The following is an 18,192-nucleotide window of genomic DNA, read 5'->3' as shown; positions in this document are numbered from 1 at the left end:
TCTTCCTCTCTGGCCTAAAAGACTCAAGAATCAGAGAAAAGCTGGGATTCAAATCCCAGCTCTCACAATCTGCTAGCTGTGTGACCTTGAAGCTCTTGGCCTCATTTTCCTCATTTATGAACTGAGTGTACTGATAGAATTCCATGCAGAGAGTTATCATAATGGTTAAAGTAGACCTTGAACGAATCTCAGTTTTATAGTGCAGGCTCCATACATCTTAGCTATATTTTTAATTAAAACTCTTATGCAAAAAATTAGCTGGGCATGGTGGCACGTGCCTGTAATCCCAGCTACTCAGGAGGCTGAGGCAGGAGAATTGCCTGAACCCAGGAGGCGGAGGTTGCGGTGAGCCGAGATCGCGCCATTGCACTCCAGCTTGGGTAACAAGAGCGAAACTCCGTCTCCAAAAAAAAAAACAAAACTCTTATGATGACGGTGTGCCATGTGCTAGCCATTGCACTATGTGCTTTATAAAAGGATTTGCCATTCATTCATTATTCAGTGCTAGAGATGGGTACTATTCATATCTTTACTTCAAAGATGAAAAAACGGAGTCATAGGAAATCGCTGTTATTGTTTGTATTCTTGCTGAGAGCCATCAGCACAGACCCTGCAGAAGTATCCTTCTAGAGATTCGGTGGAGCTGATGATTCTCAGAAAAGGAACGATCTAGATTCTCACTGAAAAGGGCCATTTCCAACTCTGTGTGTCACTGGGACGTTGAGTGCCCCAAATTAAGTGGGATGGCAGAATCACATTCTTACCCCCTTCAGTGGCCATTTCTGATTCCGAAGATTGGGCCCTAGCACTCAGGGCCACAAGGTCATGTTAGTTCTTACTTTTTTGTGTCCTTCACTGTTTCTTTCCATCTTGTGTCTACAGGCAACTCCCCATCCGATGAGTCTGAGGAGCGAGAAAGAGACCCCAAGGTGCTGACGTTCCCAGAATACATCGCCAGCTTGTCAGACTCCGGCACCAAGCGCATGGCAGCTGGAGTCCGCATGGAGTGCCAGAGCAAGGGACGATGCCCCTCGTCCTGCCCCCTGTGTCATGTGACATCCAGCCCTGACACCCCTGCTGAGCCGGTTCTGCTGGAGGTGACCAAAGCAGCCCCCATCTATGAACTAGTGACCAACAACCAGACCCAGAGGGTAAGAGGCCAGGGACTCTTGGCTCTGGGAGGCGTGCCACAACGGAGCGCTTTCCAAATGGTATGAGGAAGTGACAGGGTGCAGTCGAGGGCCGTGCCAGAACATGGATAGTGAGGCTTTTTGCTTAGCTAATCTGGGCACCTAATTTGCTTAAATTTGCATGTTTGCATGTTAAGTCAAATCACCGCAACTGCAACACCCGTGGTGATATGATTCAGGAGTCACAACTGAGCACTTGTGTAGGGCCTGAGTCCTGGAAGGAAGCAAATAGGCACAGCATTTGCCATCATCAGAGTCATTGCTCAGAGACCCCTCATGCTTCGGGACAGTGGTGGGGAGGGTGCTCAGCTCTGCCTCACTCTGGTTGGCCTGGGAGGTGGGCCAGCTTCCCTCGCTGACCCCCTCGCCTGGCCCAGCGGCAGCTGGGCTAGAGGAGCGTATCAGGCACAGGTCACAAAGGGAAGGATCTGGCAGCCTCGGCCTGGAGGAGTTGGTTTCCTGCCCATCACTCTGGCTCTAAGAACAAAACGCCACATCCAGGCAAGTCTTTCTGCCTTTCTATTATGCTTCCAGGCCATGACATTTCCCAGCCACTCCTCCTTTGCCTCTGCCTCTCCCTTTCCAAAGATGCCAGGAGAAAAATGGATGGACCCAAAAGGAAGGGCTGGAGAGCTGTGTCAGGGGCCGTAGCTCAGCTCATTTCCTAGCTCCCAAATCTCCTCAAGGACACGGATCAGAGTGAGTCCAAACACAAAGCAGCAGCAACAGCAACAACAACAGAAGGGAAAACAAGGAGACTCTGGGCGTGGGACTTCTGGAACTATGGCAGGGGCAGCCCTGGGGACGAGGCGGCAGGAGGCACAGCAGTGAGCTGCTTACCTGCCTGAGAGGTGTGCCCATCCAGGTGGGGTGATAATTGCTTTCTGTTTTCTCCTTTAAGGAACACCTGGTGTTTGTTTCATAGGTAATGCTCAGGCCAACAGGAGGGATTTTGTAGGTATATGTGTTTCTCTCGCCTCCCCGCCTCTGCCACAGATATTTCACCGAGTGTTTGAAAATAAGGTTTTTCACAGGAACAAAAAGATAAATTGTTCTCGTGGCCTACACATTTATCTTCAATCTGATAGAAGCAGGAAGGGGAATGAGAGAAAGGAGACCTTTGGAAGGATGGGTCTGAAAAGATGAAGGAAGGGCAGAGGGCGTGGGTCACCATGGAAACCCAGAGCTGCAGTGTCTTTTATTTTTATTATTATTATTATTTTTTGACACAAAGTCTTACTCTGTTGCCCAGGCTGGAGGGCAGTGGTGCCATCTCGGCACACTGCAACCTCCGCCTCCCAGGTTTAAGCGATTCTCCTGCCTCAGCCTCCTGAGTAGCTGGGACTACAGGTGCACACCACCACGCCTGGCTAATTTTTGTATTTTTAGTAGAGACTGGGTTTTACCATGTTGGCCAGGATGGTCTTGATCTGTTGACCTCGTGATCCGCCCACTTCGGCCTCCCAAAGTGCTGGGATTACAGGCTTGAGCCACTGCACCCCGCTTTCAGTGTCTTTAACCAATGCCCAGCCCTCTTCCTCTCCCCTTACCTGCCCCTCTTTCCCTCAAGGCTGCTGCTGTTGATACCCTAAGAGCTCGCAGGCCACTTGCCTGGGAGCAGTGGGATCAGAGGGATCAGAGAGCTCACGCAAAACCATCCTCGGGACAGGGCAGGCAGAGTTGCAGAATGGAGAGCAGCCTGCTGGGAGATGAGATGGTATCTCTGCTTTCTGTAGAGAATTGCAAGCTAGATGCAGAAGCCGAGGGAAGTTTGCTTCAGCAGACCCCTTCCTGGATCCCCTGCTTGCCATATCTCAGCCCCTTCCCTTTCTCCCTGCACTAGTTTTGAGATGGGTTGAGAAATGCTTTTTATCTGGCCATCCTTTGAACTCCTTAATTTCTAAATATATAGATAAGTGGTCCTAGCTGTAGTTCAACCACTGTCACATGTTCTTTCTTAGACATATTTTGTCTTTGCCATCCGCTGTTCTGTTTTTCTTTCTAATTTTGCCCTTTCCTAAAGAACGGAGATGGCAAGTGAAGAAGCTAAGAAGTGGAGGAATGCCAAATCATGACATGAGAATGTAACTCAGTGTGTGCTTTTGTGTCTATCTCTGGAATATCACTGGGTTCATTTTCTGACCTTTGCTGGTCTCATTGTCCTCTTGCTGGACGAGATCATCTCTGATGCTGTATTTCAGTCTAATCTGTGATTATCATAAAGAAACAAGTAAGTCAAACCATATAGCAGACCAGGTATCCCAAACCCAACACATTCGAACACACCGTCTTCCACCACAAACTCATACTGGTTGGGTGGCTAATCCCAGTGAATGGCACTGTCTTCCACTAAGCTGCCTGAACTGGAGACCAGGGACACTTCCTAGAATTTCCTCACTTTTCCCAACATCTATTTCATCAGCAAGAGCCACAAATATCTCCTGAATTCATTCTCTTTTTATGATACCCCCATCACAACCTATTTCAAGCATCCTTTGTGATATCAGGCTACTATCCTGTTAAAATAACCTCCTCACTGGTCTCCCTATCAGACCACCCAGAATTATATCTAATATGGACTTCGGATAATTTGACATCAAAGTAATTTAATGTCTCCGCAGAATCTATTGAATGTAATCTAATGTTCTCAGCACATCATTACAAGGCAGTTCATGATCCAATTTTGTCTTCACTTACTTAGGTTGTTACCACTCTGTGTCTTACACTCTGTACTCTGAAATTTAACCCTTTCTACCCCCTGAAACACAACACATTTTTTCTCACGCATATGGCCCTTCAGACTTCAAACTCTCTGTCCCAAGAATGTTCTCGCCCACATTTCTGTTACTGGAAAACTCCTGCTGTTACTTGAGTTTCAGATCAAACATCACCAGCTGCCAAGAACCCTTCTTTACACTCTTAGGCCAACCCAGGCATCCATCCCTTCATGTAATTCCCATTGTATGTGTATCTGCATCTTGTACAGCAAGCATCACCCATTATCACAGCTGTTGACATAGCTGTTTCCTCTCCTCTAGACTATGAGGATGCTTTTCTTCTCCAGAATCCCAGTGCCTAGCAAGTGTGGATGCATAGTTGGTTTTCTGCTAAATAAATGAATGAATAGATGCATAAAAAATACATGAATGGATAGATGAATTTAACTTGAAGTTCAACCACTCCTCTTAGAGACAACAATAACAAAAATTGGAATATTTTATTTCTTTCCTGGAATAAGGATTAAATCTGATAACAAATGTGGATTCTGTATACAATGCCTGACACATTATACCCAGACAAATGTGATTTCCCTTTCTCTTTCTTTCCAGACATCTTCCTTCTTAATTCCCCTCTTCTACCTTCATCCAACTGTTTGCAGTTACCTGCAGCCTAGGATTCAGAAAATAGGAACTCTTTTTTTTTTTTTTTAATTTTTGTTTTTTTTGAGACAGAGTCTCACTCTGTTGCCCAGGCCAGAATGCAGTGGTGTGATCTCAGTACACTGCAACCTCCACCTCCCAGGTTCAGGCAATTCTCCTGCCTCAGCCTCCAGAGTAGCTGGGATTACAGGTGCCTGCCACCATGCCCAGCTTATTTTTTATAGTTTTAATGGAGACAAGGTTTCACCACATTGTCCAGGCTGGTCTCAAACTCCTGACCTCAGGTGATCCTCCTGCCTCAGCCTCTCAAAGTGCTGGGATTACAGGCATGAGCCACCACACCTGGCCAAGAATAGGAACTCATGGAGTGGTGTGAATTGAAGGTGGAAAGTGAAAGCGTTTGCAAAATGACATTTGGCATATTTGTCATCACAGGTATTTGTCCTTGCTCTTTTGGATTGAAAATCTGATCATGTTGCTCCACTGTTTTAAGTACTTTAATGACTTACCACTGGTCTTGAAATGTGGCCCACACCTCACCATGACCCACAAGCCCTCTGTGCTTCAGCCCTTTCTCCCTCCCGCTTGCTGAGAATGTCTTTGCTCCCTTAGACTGTCTCTTAACAGACAGACGAACCTTTTTTTCCATTGATTTTAGAAGTCAGGTTCTATCCAGGCTGAAGTCTTGATTCCATCGTTTCTTCAACGTGGAGCACTGCTTCAACTTTCGTGAGTAAATAACTTTTGATCCAGCCCTCAGAGCTCAGATAAAAAGTTGCATGCTCACAGAGGCCTCCACACACCCTCCGTGAGCTTCCCTACCTCGTCCTTATCTCTCTTGTCGCCATGTGCATTCATGGTAGCTCAACCTTTTCCTCTGAGGTTCTGACCACAGGTGTGGTCATCTGCCTATTCTTAAAACTTTGCTTGTTTGTTTGCCATCTGCCTTTAAGATTTATGCAGACAGGGGCCACACGTGTCTTGTGCATCCTCGTATCCTTAGTACTTCATACAGAACATGTCCCCTTGCAAGTGCTTAGCACATGACTGTGGACTGAAGGCTCTGCAAGGCAGTAGTCACAATGTTGCCTTTATTCCGCCTATCTCAAAGGAAGTCTGTTTTCCTAGTTGTAGACAATGCACCTTTTAATTTTGAATTTGGTTCAATCAGGCAAGGCGTAAAGTGGGCACTTACGTACCAGGCTTCATACTGGGAGCCTGAGATGTCCAGTGAGTCATGTTGAACTCAGGTTCTGATACTGCCCTGTTTACTAGTCTGTGACCCTGAGCGAGTCACCTCACTTCGTTGACTCTCAGTCTTCTCCACTGTAAATCATGATGATCATTCATCAAAGTCTTAGCATCTAAAAGTGCCCTGTAAATTATAAATCTCTGCACAAATTATCATTATAGTCATTAATTGGTTTCTGTTTCCTAGAGGCTTAATAGCAAACATCTCTATGAACCCCCTGCATGTAAAGAATTCTGCTAGGCTCTGTGATGGTTACAAATTTCTACCTGAGACTCACCCCTGTTATTCAAAGACAATAATAATTGCTGGCATTTCTTGGTGACTAATGTGTTCCAGGTACTATGCATACATTATTTCATTTGGCGTATATTATTAGATTTAATTATCACAGCAAGCCTATCAGGAAAGTGCTATTTTTATCCCATTTTATGATTGAGGAAACCGAGTTTATACAACTTTCCCAAGGTCACTTGGCAGTGATTGGCAAAGTGAGAGTTCTCACTCAGGGCTGACAGCCCCAGAGCCCAGCTCTTAGCCTGTGTGCCACATTGCTTCTCCTGTTCATGATTTATTAAGAAAGAAATGCCTAATGTCTGATCACAACCCAATGCAGCATTGAAAAATATCATAGGCAGGTTGGAAAGTACGCTGAAGGAGTGCAAAGGGAATCCTGGGGCAGGGGTGGGGGATAGATACGGATGCACAGAGAGGCATCTGGGAAAGGGCAAATGCCTCTGGGCAGAGAGAAGAGTAGCCAGAAGATGTGTGGTAGAGGCGCCATTTTTCCCTAAAGCCTAAGGTGTGGAAGGATGGAGTGGCACATGAGGCAGAGAGTGAAACAAAGAGAAAAGAGTCTAAGAAACAACCAAAGCTGCAAATGTGGAGCTCACCCAGAGAGAGAGTCCTGACCTTGGCCAGCTTGGACCAGCCCTGCTCCCTGCAGGAGGGAGACATATGACTTGCTCCCAAAGTGGCAGCCCATAGCCACAAGGGGGAGCTGTTACGGTAAAGGGAGAGGGACACCCTAGAGGTTCTAAGAGGTTCAGGCTTCCCAGAAACAACCTCCTAGAGTAAGAATTTCAGACTCCGCAATGGTGAAGTGGTGACACAACCTGCTGCCCGAAGTAATTAGGGCCATGCAGATCCTTGACGCTCTGCCTCTTGATTCTGAGCGCCTAGCCCTGGCGTCTCAACATACGCTCTTTTCCCTGTTCTCTCATGCAGCTCTTACAGGAGGCTACCATGAGCTCTCTCTGGTGCTCGGGAACTGGAGATGTCATCGAGGACTGGTGTCGATGTGACTCCACTGCGTTTGGAGCTGATGGACTCCCAACCTGTGCACCTCTCCCACAGCCTGTGTACGGTTTCCTTTCTCTCTCTCTCGGCATTATTCTGGAGACAAATACTGAGTGTCTACTATTTGCAAAGCAATAGGCTGGGTACTGGGAAGCAGAAGGAAAAAGATGACACAATATCTGCCTTCCGAGAGCTTTCAGGCTACCAGGGGAGGCAGCACAGATGGTTTTACTAGAAGAAAGAATGGGACAAGTGTAACAAGAGACATTTAAAGAAAGTGTGAAGAGGGAGTGGTCATGTCTGAATTGAGGCCATAGGGAAGGCTTTGTGGAGGAGGTGGTGCTTGAACCTCTCCTTGAAGGCGGAGAAAGTAGGACAGCATACCCAGAAGATAATGGGGAGAAAAGTGCCGTTGTAATGGAAGACGTTAGAGATCTACACTGAGAGCTTAGCTAGACCAACAACATAACCACTAATGGAACACTTACTGGGTGCCAGGCATGGCATGGAGCAGTTAGATACTGCTCATTTAATAGACAAGAAAATGCATTCAAATGGATTGAATGTTTTTTCCAAAGTGGTAGAGCAGGAAGCGGGCTAAGAGGTACGTTCTTGGCCATTATAGTATGGAGAGGATAAAAGTGAGTGATGATCTGGGGCAGGACCAGCAGAGCTTGGTGACTGATGTGGTGGTGAGGAGGAAGAAGTGGAGAGTGAACTTAAGGCTTCTAACCCTGGTGGCTGGGACGATGAATAGGCCATCAGGGAGCAAAGAAGCACCAAAGGATATGCAGGCTTGAGGAGGAGGCCAGTTTCATTTGGGCTTGCCTTGGAGCTGGCGTGGGGTAGTTCAGTAAGATGTTCAGTGTGCAGAAGGAAAGATGGAGCTCTGAAAAAAAGTAAATACTAGAGATAAGATTCCAGTCAACCCCAGAGAAATGAGAGATGGAACCCCAACTATGAGAAAGAATGCTCCAGAACAAGTGTCAAGTTGGAAGAGTGGAGGGCTGGGGAAGAGCAATAGGAGGGTCTGCATTTGAGGGGTGAAGAGGATGAGGTGCTACAAAGGGGGTCTGAGAATGGCCAGGCCCCATTGCCCTCCCCTCAATGGAAGACTAAACAGAACTGGCCAAGCTGAGGGCCAGGACCTGAGACAAGAATCCCTGGTATCTTCTAATACGGCATCTGCCATGGGATCGAAGCCACAGAAATATTGCACCTAATAAAGAGTGCTAGCAGGAAAAGCTGGAAGAGTGTGACCCCAGGGGCTGGTAAGGCAAAGAAAGCCTGAAGTGAGGATCAGGGCCTGCATAAGTGGAAGGCTGAGTAAGCAGGAGCAGCAGAGCGCTTAGGAAACCAGCAACTGAGAGGCTGCCCTCTGGCCTGTTTCATGCAGGTGCAGGTGGGCACTAAAGGGCCAGGACAGAGCAAGAAGAAATCAGAAAATGAGGAGAATGCTGTACTAGAGGGTCATTATAAGCCAATTTCTTCTCTTGTCCACAGTCTTCCTTCTCTCTGTAGGTGGTTTTAGATACCTACAGCCTTTGGCTGTAGAGAACAGGAAGTTCTTTATAGTTATGATTTGGACTTCTTGAGTTAAAAGGGAATCAAGCTCATTATTAATAAAAGTTATTTCATTTAGTATAAAGGGAGCCACTAGGAGAGCTGCGGCTGTTAGACTAATTCACCAGGTAAGAGAGCTACCTCTGAAACAACACTGAAGCTCCCAAAGCGTTATCAGAGGAACACAGGATCCAGCCATTGTGTCCTAGGGCTTATTTTGTTTTTAAATCTGTGTTCACTAAATCTTATTGCAAAAGATTAAATTGGGCTAAATTTTCATAAATAGTAAATGTCTATTAAGGACTTTCCTTTTCTTGACAACTCTGATCACTTCCTTCAGTAGCAAACCTTAGTTTCAGTTGGAAAGAAAAATATACTCTAGTTTTACAAAAGTCTGTGTAAATCATATATTCTTCTGTTTCTCTGAAGAGGCCAGTTTAGTCCACATTTTCACAGAATTTGTGTTCTCAGAAGTCTAACTTACATAAGCTTCCTAATGCTTTCTTTTTTCAAAATAGCACTCTGCATATGACTCTAATTAATGAATTTGTCAATATCTGCACTGTTTTGGGCCTATTCCATCTTCAGTGTCATATGCAAACTATGCACTCCTTCACTAACAGAAGAGCATGTGTTTTGTATTATTTTCCCACTAGTTGAATTCCTTACTTTTGCACCCACGGCATACTATAATTTATTTTTGAAACTCTTATCACATATTATTATAATCACGTTTAATTCTATGCTTCTATTGCTCACTAGCCTCCTTAAAAGAAGGGGCCGGGATGGGCTTGTGCGTCACTGTGTCCCTAGCAGTGAATGGGTGCTTCATAAATATCTGTTGAAACTGAAGATTGCAGATGGTTTGCTGTCATCCATTCTTAGTGTCTTGCACAGTGATCCTTGAGACCACCCCACCGACAGGCACCTGTGAGCCAAGCAAGAGAAGGAGGGCCAGGATTATGAGTGATCATGAGATCTGGGAACCAAGGATGAGAAAAATGGCAGGAATATTTGTAAGGAGGGAGGCCGGAGTGAGCAGGAATGGGGAACATTCCCAGAATCCAGTGGTCTAGAGAAAACAACAGAGAATTGGAAGAAAGAGGGGAAACCCGAGGCACATACAAGAAATCAGAAGGCGGCTGTGAATTGACACCACAGGGACAATTACGAGATCTGTACCAGTGAATGCCAACAAGCATTATTAAGTTTCTACGAGGTACAGAGAGGTGTGAGCTGGCAAGGCAAGACAGTAGTAAATGTGGACAACTTGTAGAAAATGAGAAGCCTATGAACTGAGAAAACCAAGGAAAGGCTGGAATGAGGAACCAGGATATTTGTAGAAACCCAAGGGCAAAGATGGAAACTGAAATGAGAATCTGAGCAAGCAGGCAGGGGACATCACTGCAAGGAGAACTTGACATGTGGCCAACTTTTTCTTGCTCTACTAGTAAAGCCCCCTGTGAATATTACTTCCAAACTGAACCTGTTCCAAGGTCCAGCCAGCAGATGGCCTCAAGAAAAATATATTAGTTCTGATAGCAAAAGGGAAATCAGGTTTCCCTAACAGCAGGGCAGATCCTGATAAGGTTATGGAAACCCAATCAACTGTAGCCTTATTGGACATCACCTTCAGTATGTCTTTATATGGACTTACTTTGTTTTTAAACCTGTGTGTGTGTATACACACTCTTGAGATTTTTCAAGAGAAAATCCAGAAATTATTATATTCTCCAGCCATATAAAATAGTACTACTCCAAAAACCCTATCCTCTGACCCATGTAATATGCAGACATTCATTCATCTTTCATACACCTACCGATTTATTTATTTACACATATTGGGTGAGTTTCTAAAATGTAACAGGCACTTAACACATAAGACAGATCTCAAGAGTCCTCAAAAACATTACTATCTAGTGAAAGAGGCCCTCAAAGAGATCATTTTTGTAGCTAGTTGGGAAAGAAAAGCTTACATTGTAGCAATTGAAGTAGTCAGGGCCCGAAGTGAGTCACACTTGTATCGCTGCTTCATGTGCCTTCCTGTCTGCATACAGGCTCAGACTCTCCACGGTTCATGAGCCCAGCAGCACTCTTGTGGTCTTGGAGTGGGAACACTCAGAGCCACCAATCGGAGTGCAGATTGTAGATTACCTCCTCCGTCAAGAGAAAGTCACGGACAGGATGGACCACTCCAAAGTGGAGACAGGTGAGCCACCCCTACTTCATGGGCTAGTCTTGATCCAAGGTGATATAACTAAAACAAAGAAAAATGCCGTGCCTCATGGCTTTGCTCCAGGTCCCCAATATCCCAGGGCAATGCGGGAGGAGCAGGGAGAAGCAGCAGCTGTTCTTCCAGGCAGCAGCCATCTTGTCCATTTAAGAGTTTTTGGGCCCGGCGCGATGGCTCAAGCCTGTAATCCCAGCACTTTGGGAGGCTGAGGCAGGTGGATCACCAGGTCAAGAGATCGAGACCATCCTGGTCAACATGGTGAAACCCCGTCTCTACTAAAAATACAAAAAATTAGCTAGGCATGGTGGTGCGTGCCTGTAATCCCAGCTAGTCAGGAGGCTGAGGCAGAAGAATTACCTGAACCCAGGAGGCGGAGGTTGCAGTGGGCCGAGATCGCGCCATTGCACTCCAGCCTGGGTAACATGGGTGAAACTCCGTCTCAAAAAAAGGAAAAAAAAAGAATTTTTGCCTGGTGAGCATCTGACAAAGCCTTGTTTTGATTTTGCTTTTCATTTTGTTTATAAAAGAGGTGTCCATTTCATTCACAAAGAAACAACAATACATAATTCAAGGACATGTGAAGAAAAACAGAAAAAAAAACAAAAACAAACAAAAAAAAAACAAGAAAAAACAAACAGAAAAAGAAACAACAATACAGCACACTGGTTATCCTAGCCCACAATTGAGAAACAGTTCTCTGCTAACCCCTGCCATTATTACAGAAAAAGAAAATTCCTTTGCTAATAACCCCCCTCCAGGCAAAAGCATGTGCGAACGGATGTGTTTGGCCCGTGTCTTTTCCTGAAGCAAATTGCTTTTCTCAGGTCCAGCTAGAAGAGGGAAGCCTTAATGGAATGGAAACACCCCATGAAAAATGTTCCTTGCTTAGTGTTTCACTATCTGCACGCAGCCAAAGGTCAACATACACAATCCCAAAAATTTAAGCATGAGGTGTGGTCACCAGCAGGATGATGGCATCAACAATATGATTCAAAATAAACAGCTTCTGGTGAGCCTGCCACTGAGGGTTAGAGACATAGGCAGCTGCCTTCAGGCATAGAGAGCTGAGTCCTTTGCCTGATGTGCACAGTTATTGCTGAGGTGTGGCAGGGACCATTGACAAGAATGCTGTCTCTGTCCATGCCAAGAACATTTTATAAAAGAGCTCTCAGATGTGGTTGTGCACCTCTTGCCCTAGCGGTGTCTGAACTAACTCTAGACAAATGTCTCTGAGCAACTGATTAAATGTGAAATAGAAAAGACCATTTCTTCTAGGTCTCCTTTCTTAACCTAGAGATTGAGGACCAAGTAATTGGAACGTTAAGTTCTCCTTGAGTTGATTCTATCTCCCCATTGCTTGGCCGTCATTGTTTCTTACGCCTTTTCTATTCCTTCCCCTCTGGGCAGAAACTGTGCTGAGCTTTGTCGACGACATCATCTCCGGAGCAAAGTCTCCTTGTGCCATGCCGTCCCAGGTGCCGGACAAGCAGCTCACCACCATCTCCCTGATCATACGATGCCTGGAACCTGACACCATCTACATGTGAGTAACACACACATGTAGTTGGTTGGGAGAGAAAAGCTTACAGCGTAACAATTGAGGTAGTCAGTGCCCAAAGTGAGTCCCAATTGTGTCCTGAGGTTTCTCACTGGTTTCTTTTTGCTACTTGAGTTCCTCTAGAGACTCAGCAAAATATTATGAGTCTCTGAAGCCTTATCCCGGGTGGCATTATAGAGAACCTTCTCGAGCACTTAGACACTGGAGTGGAGAGATCTAGAAAGATAATATGGTCCTGTCCCTCGAGGAATTTGCCTCACAGAGGGGAAAGATATAAAAACCTAACTTTAACTTACTGCATAATTAAATAAATTGTAGATAAAAAAGCAAAAAACAAAAAAAAATTGTAAAAGAGGAAAAGAAAGAAGCGATTAATTCTAACTAGAGTGGATGCCATCTGAACTGCATTGTGTAGAATTTCAACCGACAGTCATGTTGGAAAAGGTGCACCAGGCTCAGGAAGCTGCAAAGGCAAAGGTGGAGAAGCACGAAGGTGAGTAGTAAGTGGTCTGCAGGGCAGAGGCAGACGGTGAGTAAAAGGGAAAGGAAGAAAGTGAGACTGGAAAGATAAAATGCTGTAAGTCCAAGGAGTCATTTTTGAGGAAAGGCATAGAATACCAATAACTCTGCTTTAGAAAGCTAGCTAGCTCCGATGGCACTGAAGTAATTTATAGAGGTTAGAAATGGGCAGCATTTTTCTTCAAAGAAATACAGCAAACTATATCATGGCACTTGGAATGACCCTATTCTTTCTGTGAACTCTTCACCATTTCTCCCTGTGCTCTGGGAACAATTGTAAAATGTTTGTGATGCAGAGATGTAAAAGATGCCAGAAAAGGAGAGATAGTGATAGAATCTGAGTCATGATGGAACAATTTGGGTGCTAAGGCAGAATTCATAGTGATGTTGTTGTGGGACTTTCTGACCCAGCAGGATGAAAAACATTTAACCGTTTACAGAGGAGGTCACGAGAAGAGAGTCAAGGTTTCCACAGTAAATTATTTCTATTTCCACAGTTAAAGAGTTCAGAGATGAAAAGCACTAGAAATTTGAGTGGTGTTGATTGCAAGATGAACTTCAGTGCTCAGGCTGAATGTCTTCAATATAGGGAAAAATGGTGTCACTGTGGGCCATGCATGATGAAAGTAAAGTACATAAGCAGGAATGGCATTCTGGAGGATTTCAACATATGTATACACAGATGAGGATACTAAGACCATGTTGGTGCACTTTTTGGGTGACTCCACCAATACCGTGATTCTCATCAGCTCTTTTGATGGTGGGCAGTTGTGGCCCTTTATGGGAGGGGAGAGGGTGAAGGGAACAAGGATTTGGGAGTGGAGACCACCTAACCTGCTGTAAGGCATCTCAAATTCAGTGAAACTTGAATTATCGTTTATAATAAAGGCTCAGTAGTCACACTGTTCAATAGGAACACCAAAGTTCTTATGTATAAAAGGTGGTATTAGGAGTGCAGCCATTACCCACCCTGGGACCTTCCTCGTGTTGGCCTGATTGGCTGTGTTTCCGATAAGAGATCAAGGCAATACCATTTCTCACTCCAGCTGTCTTTGGTGATCTTCCGTTATGCCCCTCCTACATCTTATAAAACGCGGACTTAACGATGAACGCTGATCATTGAAAAATCGGAGCCAATGCATGGAGCTGAGGAAGAAACAGCAAACCTCCACCAGGTGGCGCTGCAGATCACAAGAAGAGCGCCGTGCGGGCGGCCAGGGGTGACATTCCTCTCCGGGAAGGATCCAGGAGAGCTGCGCTTCAGCCCCTGGAATAGGGACAGAGCCCTGGGTTAAGAGTTGAGAATACATAGGCTGCAAGTCTGGTTTCGTTCCTAACCACTGAATGGCTGTAAGCAAGACACTTAAACTTTCTCCAACTAAGTGTTCTTTCTGTAAACTGGGAGGAGGGCAGCCTTCATTGATGGAGTCCTGACTACATACGTGGGTGCCTCACACTGAGAGTCTCAGAGTCCTCTCTTACTCTGTGAAATTAGGGGTATTGTTCCCATTTTGTAATTGAGGAAACAGGTGCAAGAAAACGGAGTAACTGCCCCAGAATCACACAGCTAGTTGTGTGGGGCCTGCAAGCCTTGCGTCTTACTCCCCGCTGCTCTGCGTTACTGTGAGACTCTCGGAGCATGACCTCATTACCTCATGTTAAAGCAGGAGCTGGCCCTGCACCTGGGATCCACAGAGGTGGAGCGGCGTTTCTGCCTAGCTGGCTTCCTTTGTCACTCTGTATATTTTATTTAATGCTCTTAAAAACATTATTCTGGGAAGGAACCATGGTACAAGTGAAGAGCTCCTACTTGAAAGAGACCTTAGAGTATATCTGGTCCAGCATTCTTCATTTTACAGATGAAGAAGCTGAGGCCAGGATAGAGAGGTGACTCACGGGCCTTCCAACCCCCTGCCCCATCATCACGATGCATGGTCGCAGGAGAATGACTACCTTTCCGGACATGTGACAGCAGACACCTAATTCAGAAGAAAGAGAGCCAAATCGGAGGCATGGGCAGAAACCAACAAGCCTGGAGAAGGAGAGCGGGAAAACAGCAGACAGGACAGCCAGTCCTTGGCAGGGGGCTTATAGTCCTCCACTCACTTCAAGTTTCAGGCCTTTTAAGACCCCGCTCTGGAGGCAAAGCTGTTCTGTGTTGGTACACACATACACAGGCCTCCATTGGGGTCATCACCAAGTCTCTAGCCACGGGCTGAACAGTTTTCAGCCAGGCAGCAGTGGAAGAAGCCCAGAAGTTTTGGACAAAGCAGTAAATATATTTACACATGAGCCCTCTGATTGTAAGCAGGACTGATCTCTTCGGCCCAGTGATCCCAGCTAACCCTCTGAGGGTGCTGAGTGTTAGTGGTAGAAATGATCATGCTAATGGTGAACTGAGATGGCCGCGCATGCGATTTCCACACAAAATGTGCGAAGTGCCCCCTGGGCCATGATGGCAAAATAAACGGACTGCTCTTTCAGCGGCGCTCCAAGACGGAGGGATTTTGCACTACCGGGGAGTGGCTCTTCGGTCAAGCCAGTCCCTCCTTGGAAGGTTAAGCGAAGCATCTCCTTTTCTAATACCTGCTTCACGTTAAAAATAAAATACACACTAAAAATGGAAAGAGCTCGAGAACCTACATTTTGCACCGATTGCCCCATCACGGTAATGTGAGAATTCACGGGAGGACAAGTGTTTTCATCCCAGGTCAGGATCCAATAGAGTTTAGCTGAAACTTATAGCAAGACAGGCCACAGGCAGAGCTTGGGCAAGTTTGGGGCGGGAAACAGTGGGGACAGACTGAGAGAGAAGGGGTCCATTTGACAACCAATTAGGATTCTTCTCATCATAGTCCACAGACACTTAGAAATTAAGGGTCCAGGGTTAAGGAATGGTGGGCTACAAAGTGGCTGGAAAGCAGCCAGAGACAGTCTAGGGCAGGTGGCCCTTTACTTACCATTATCACAGGCGGCATCACGCGGCCCAGACCTGCACATAGCCAGACTGCAGCCCTGACCCGAGTCCCAGGGCCATGCTCAGGGCTCTGGAAGTCAGACAGGAACAGGCAGAGCAGGGCCAGAGTGACATGGGATGGGGCACTAGGCAAGTGGGGCCTCAGCAATGGAAACCAGGGGAGAGGCCTGGACGTGGGAACCCAGACACACAATTAGGCGTGCAGGCCCTGTAGGAAGAGTGAGAGCCAACTGTGAGGACCAGAGACCAGGTCAGGCCCATGCCCCAGCCCCATGACCATGCGGACCCGAGAGGACCGGCCTGGGAGAGAACAAGACTTCCTATCTCCTGACACTGATGAGATTTGACTGCCAGAACTGGGCCCAGGGCACCAGTCTGTGACAAGGGTCAAGCTACCCCACCTCTGGGCAGGGGACGGACTTCCTACACACAAGGGCCCTGGTGTCAGGACCTCTGTGGGAGAAGGGGACTTGTTCAGGCCCCTAGAGGGCAGTTCTGCTGAGGTTTATAGGACATTGCTGATCCTGGGGTTTTCTCACTCGCCACTCCATGGAGGAAACACGGGCATGAGGGGGAACTTCACCCCATGTGGGAGTCCCAGACTACAAGGTACAAGTCTGAAATCTGCCAAGTGGTACCAGTGGGCCCCTTCCTGAGAGGGGAGGTCAAGGTGGTCTGGAGCAGGTGGGCAGAGGAGGGAGTTGCTGCCTGACCTGAGACTGGGTTGTGGGAATGAACCAGGAACAGAGCTGGTTCTACACAGGGCTGGTAACTTCCGCCAGCTGCTGGGTTTGGTGGCCCCATTCAGAATTCTAGAAACAGTACCAGCAGCTGATGAGCATCATCATATGGCATGTGGTGCCACTGCTGAGGGTCAAGCCAGCCTGGCATTGCCACCAGGAAGCTGTAGGGGTTGGGTGCAAGGGAGCCCCTCTGACCTTAGAGGGGAGGGATGGCAAGGAGACTGTGGGTTTGGAATCAGGGTCAGGCTGGGGTTGAATACTAGGTAAGACCATTTATCAGAACTCAGGGACAGGGGATGAGGCAGAGGCCCGTGAAGTGGATTGAGCCATTTTGCTGTAGACAGGAGCGAAGGGCTGCACACTTGGCCCTGGTCTGACAGCACAGAGGGGAGGGAGTCCTGCAGGAGGCCAGCAGGTGTGGCCCACGCTGCTGTGTCCTGAATCCAGGCAGCTTATCACATTCTGAGTCTCAGCAGATCAGTGTTCAGGTGGTATGGAGCCCACCTGTGTGAGACCCCCGTGATTCAGCCTGAGAATCTGAAGGTAGAGGGAAGGCAAATGGCATATCAGGACGCACACAGCTCTCACACTGACCATTCTGCTGATGTCTTTGTGGGGAGGGAGTGGTGGACCATGGTTATCTTTTCTCTGTTGAGAGAAACACATATTTCTTGGCAGAATCATTAGGCAATATCTGTATCTTTTCTACTTCACCTGCACGTCTGTTCCATGCCCAGTTGACATTTAACTGGACCGCTCTGTCTCAGGGCCTCTCTCTCCTTTTCACCCCTCTCCCTCCCTGTAACTCTGCCAAAGGGAAAGAAAATCGATAATTGCCAATAAACACTGCCTCCCATGACGATACAGCAGAAAGTAAAGTGACAAGAAAGGCAACATTAATGATTTTCTTTAAACTGACTGGGTTTGTTAGCAGAGGCCCTTGGCACAGACACCAGAGCTGATTGCCATGGTGATATTCAGATTCCCTTCTCAGTAGCCACTCTATGGAGGAAACACGGGCATGAGGGGGAACTTCACCCCATGTGGGAGTCCCAGAACCCACAATTCATCTTGTTCCTCTCCATCCAGCTCCATCACCCAAGGGGATGGCTTATGTTCAGTCTTTAATTGCCACGTTTTCATTTTCTTCCTGGAAGGGCTCTTAGAGTCATGTCTTCACACTGTTATGAAGATGGCAATGTTTCCACTCTGGATTTCTGGTCCACAGTGGGCAGCATCTCAGAGGAGCAGAGTGAGTTGTTTGTGGGGAATGAAGTGTCTAGCCATAGGCATCTCACTTTAAAAACGGAAACTGTCCCCAGTCCTTTGCGTAGAGATGCTGCCTGCGCGCAGGACATAACTGAAGAGAACTCGTATGATATATGCAGTGTTATGAACCATGTTATCTTTCAGGTATTTCTGTACCTTGTTATGTCATTCTCACGGTGGTTATAGGTAGTCTTATTATCATCTCTGTTTCA

The 18,192-nt window shown here is 46.6% G+C and overlaps 1 protein-coding gene across 2 annotated transcripts in view; it reads left to right on the top strand.

The window, feature by feature from the left end:
- Positions 1-18,192, top strand: part of ASTN1 (astrotactin 1) — a 323,619-nt gene that overhangs the window by 289,459 nt on the left and 15,968 nt on the right. For both annotated transcript variants that reach the window (XM_017508838.2, XM_017508837.2), the window contains exons 17-20: positions 883-1,151; positions 7,047-7,180; positions 10,739-10,890; positions 12,322-12,457. In XM_017508838.2, coding sequence (XP_017364327.1) covers positions 883-1,151; positions 7,047-7,180; positions 10,739-10,890; positions 12,322-12,457 — 691 coding nt within the window. The remainder of the gene's footprint in view (positions 1-882; positions 1,152-7,046; positions 7,181-10,738; positions 10,891-12,321; positions 12,458-18,192) is intronic.

This window comes from Cebus imitator, unplaced genomic scaffold (genome assembly GCF_001604975.1).
Source record: "Cebus imitator isolate Cc_AM_T3 unplaced genomic scaffold, Cebus_imitator-1.0 Scaffold402, whole genome shotgun sequence".
NCBI lineage: Eukaryota > Metazoa > Chordata > Mammalia > Primates > Cebidae > Cebus > Cebus imitator.
This window is presented reverse-complemented; position numbering and strand designations above follow the sequence as displayed.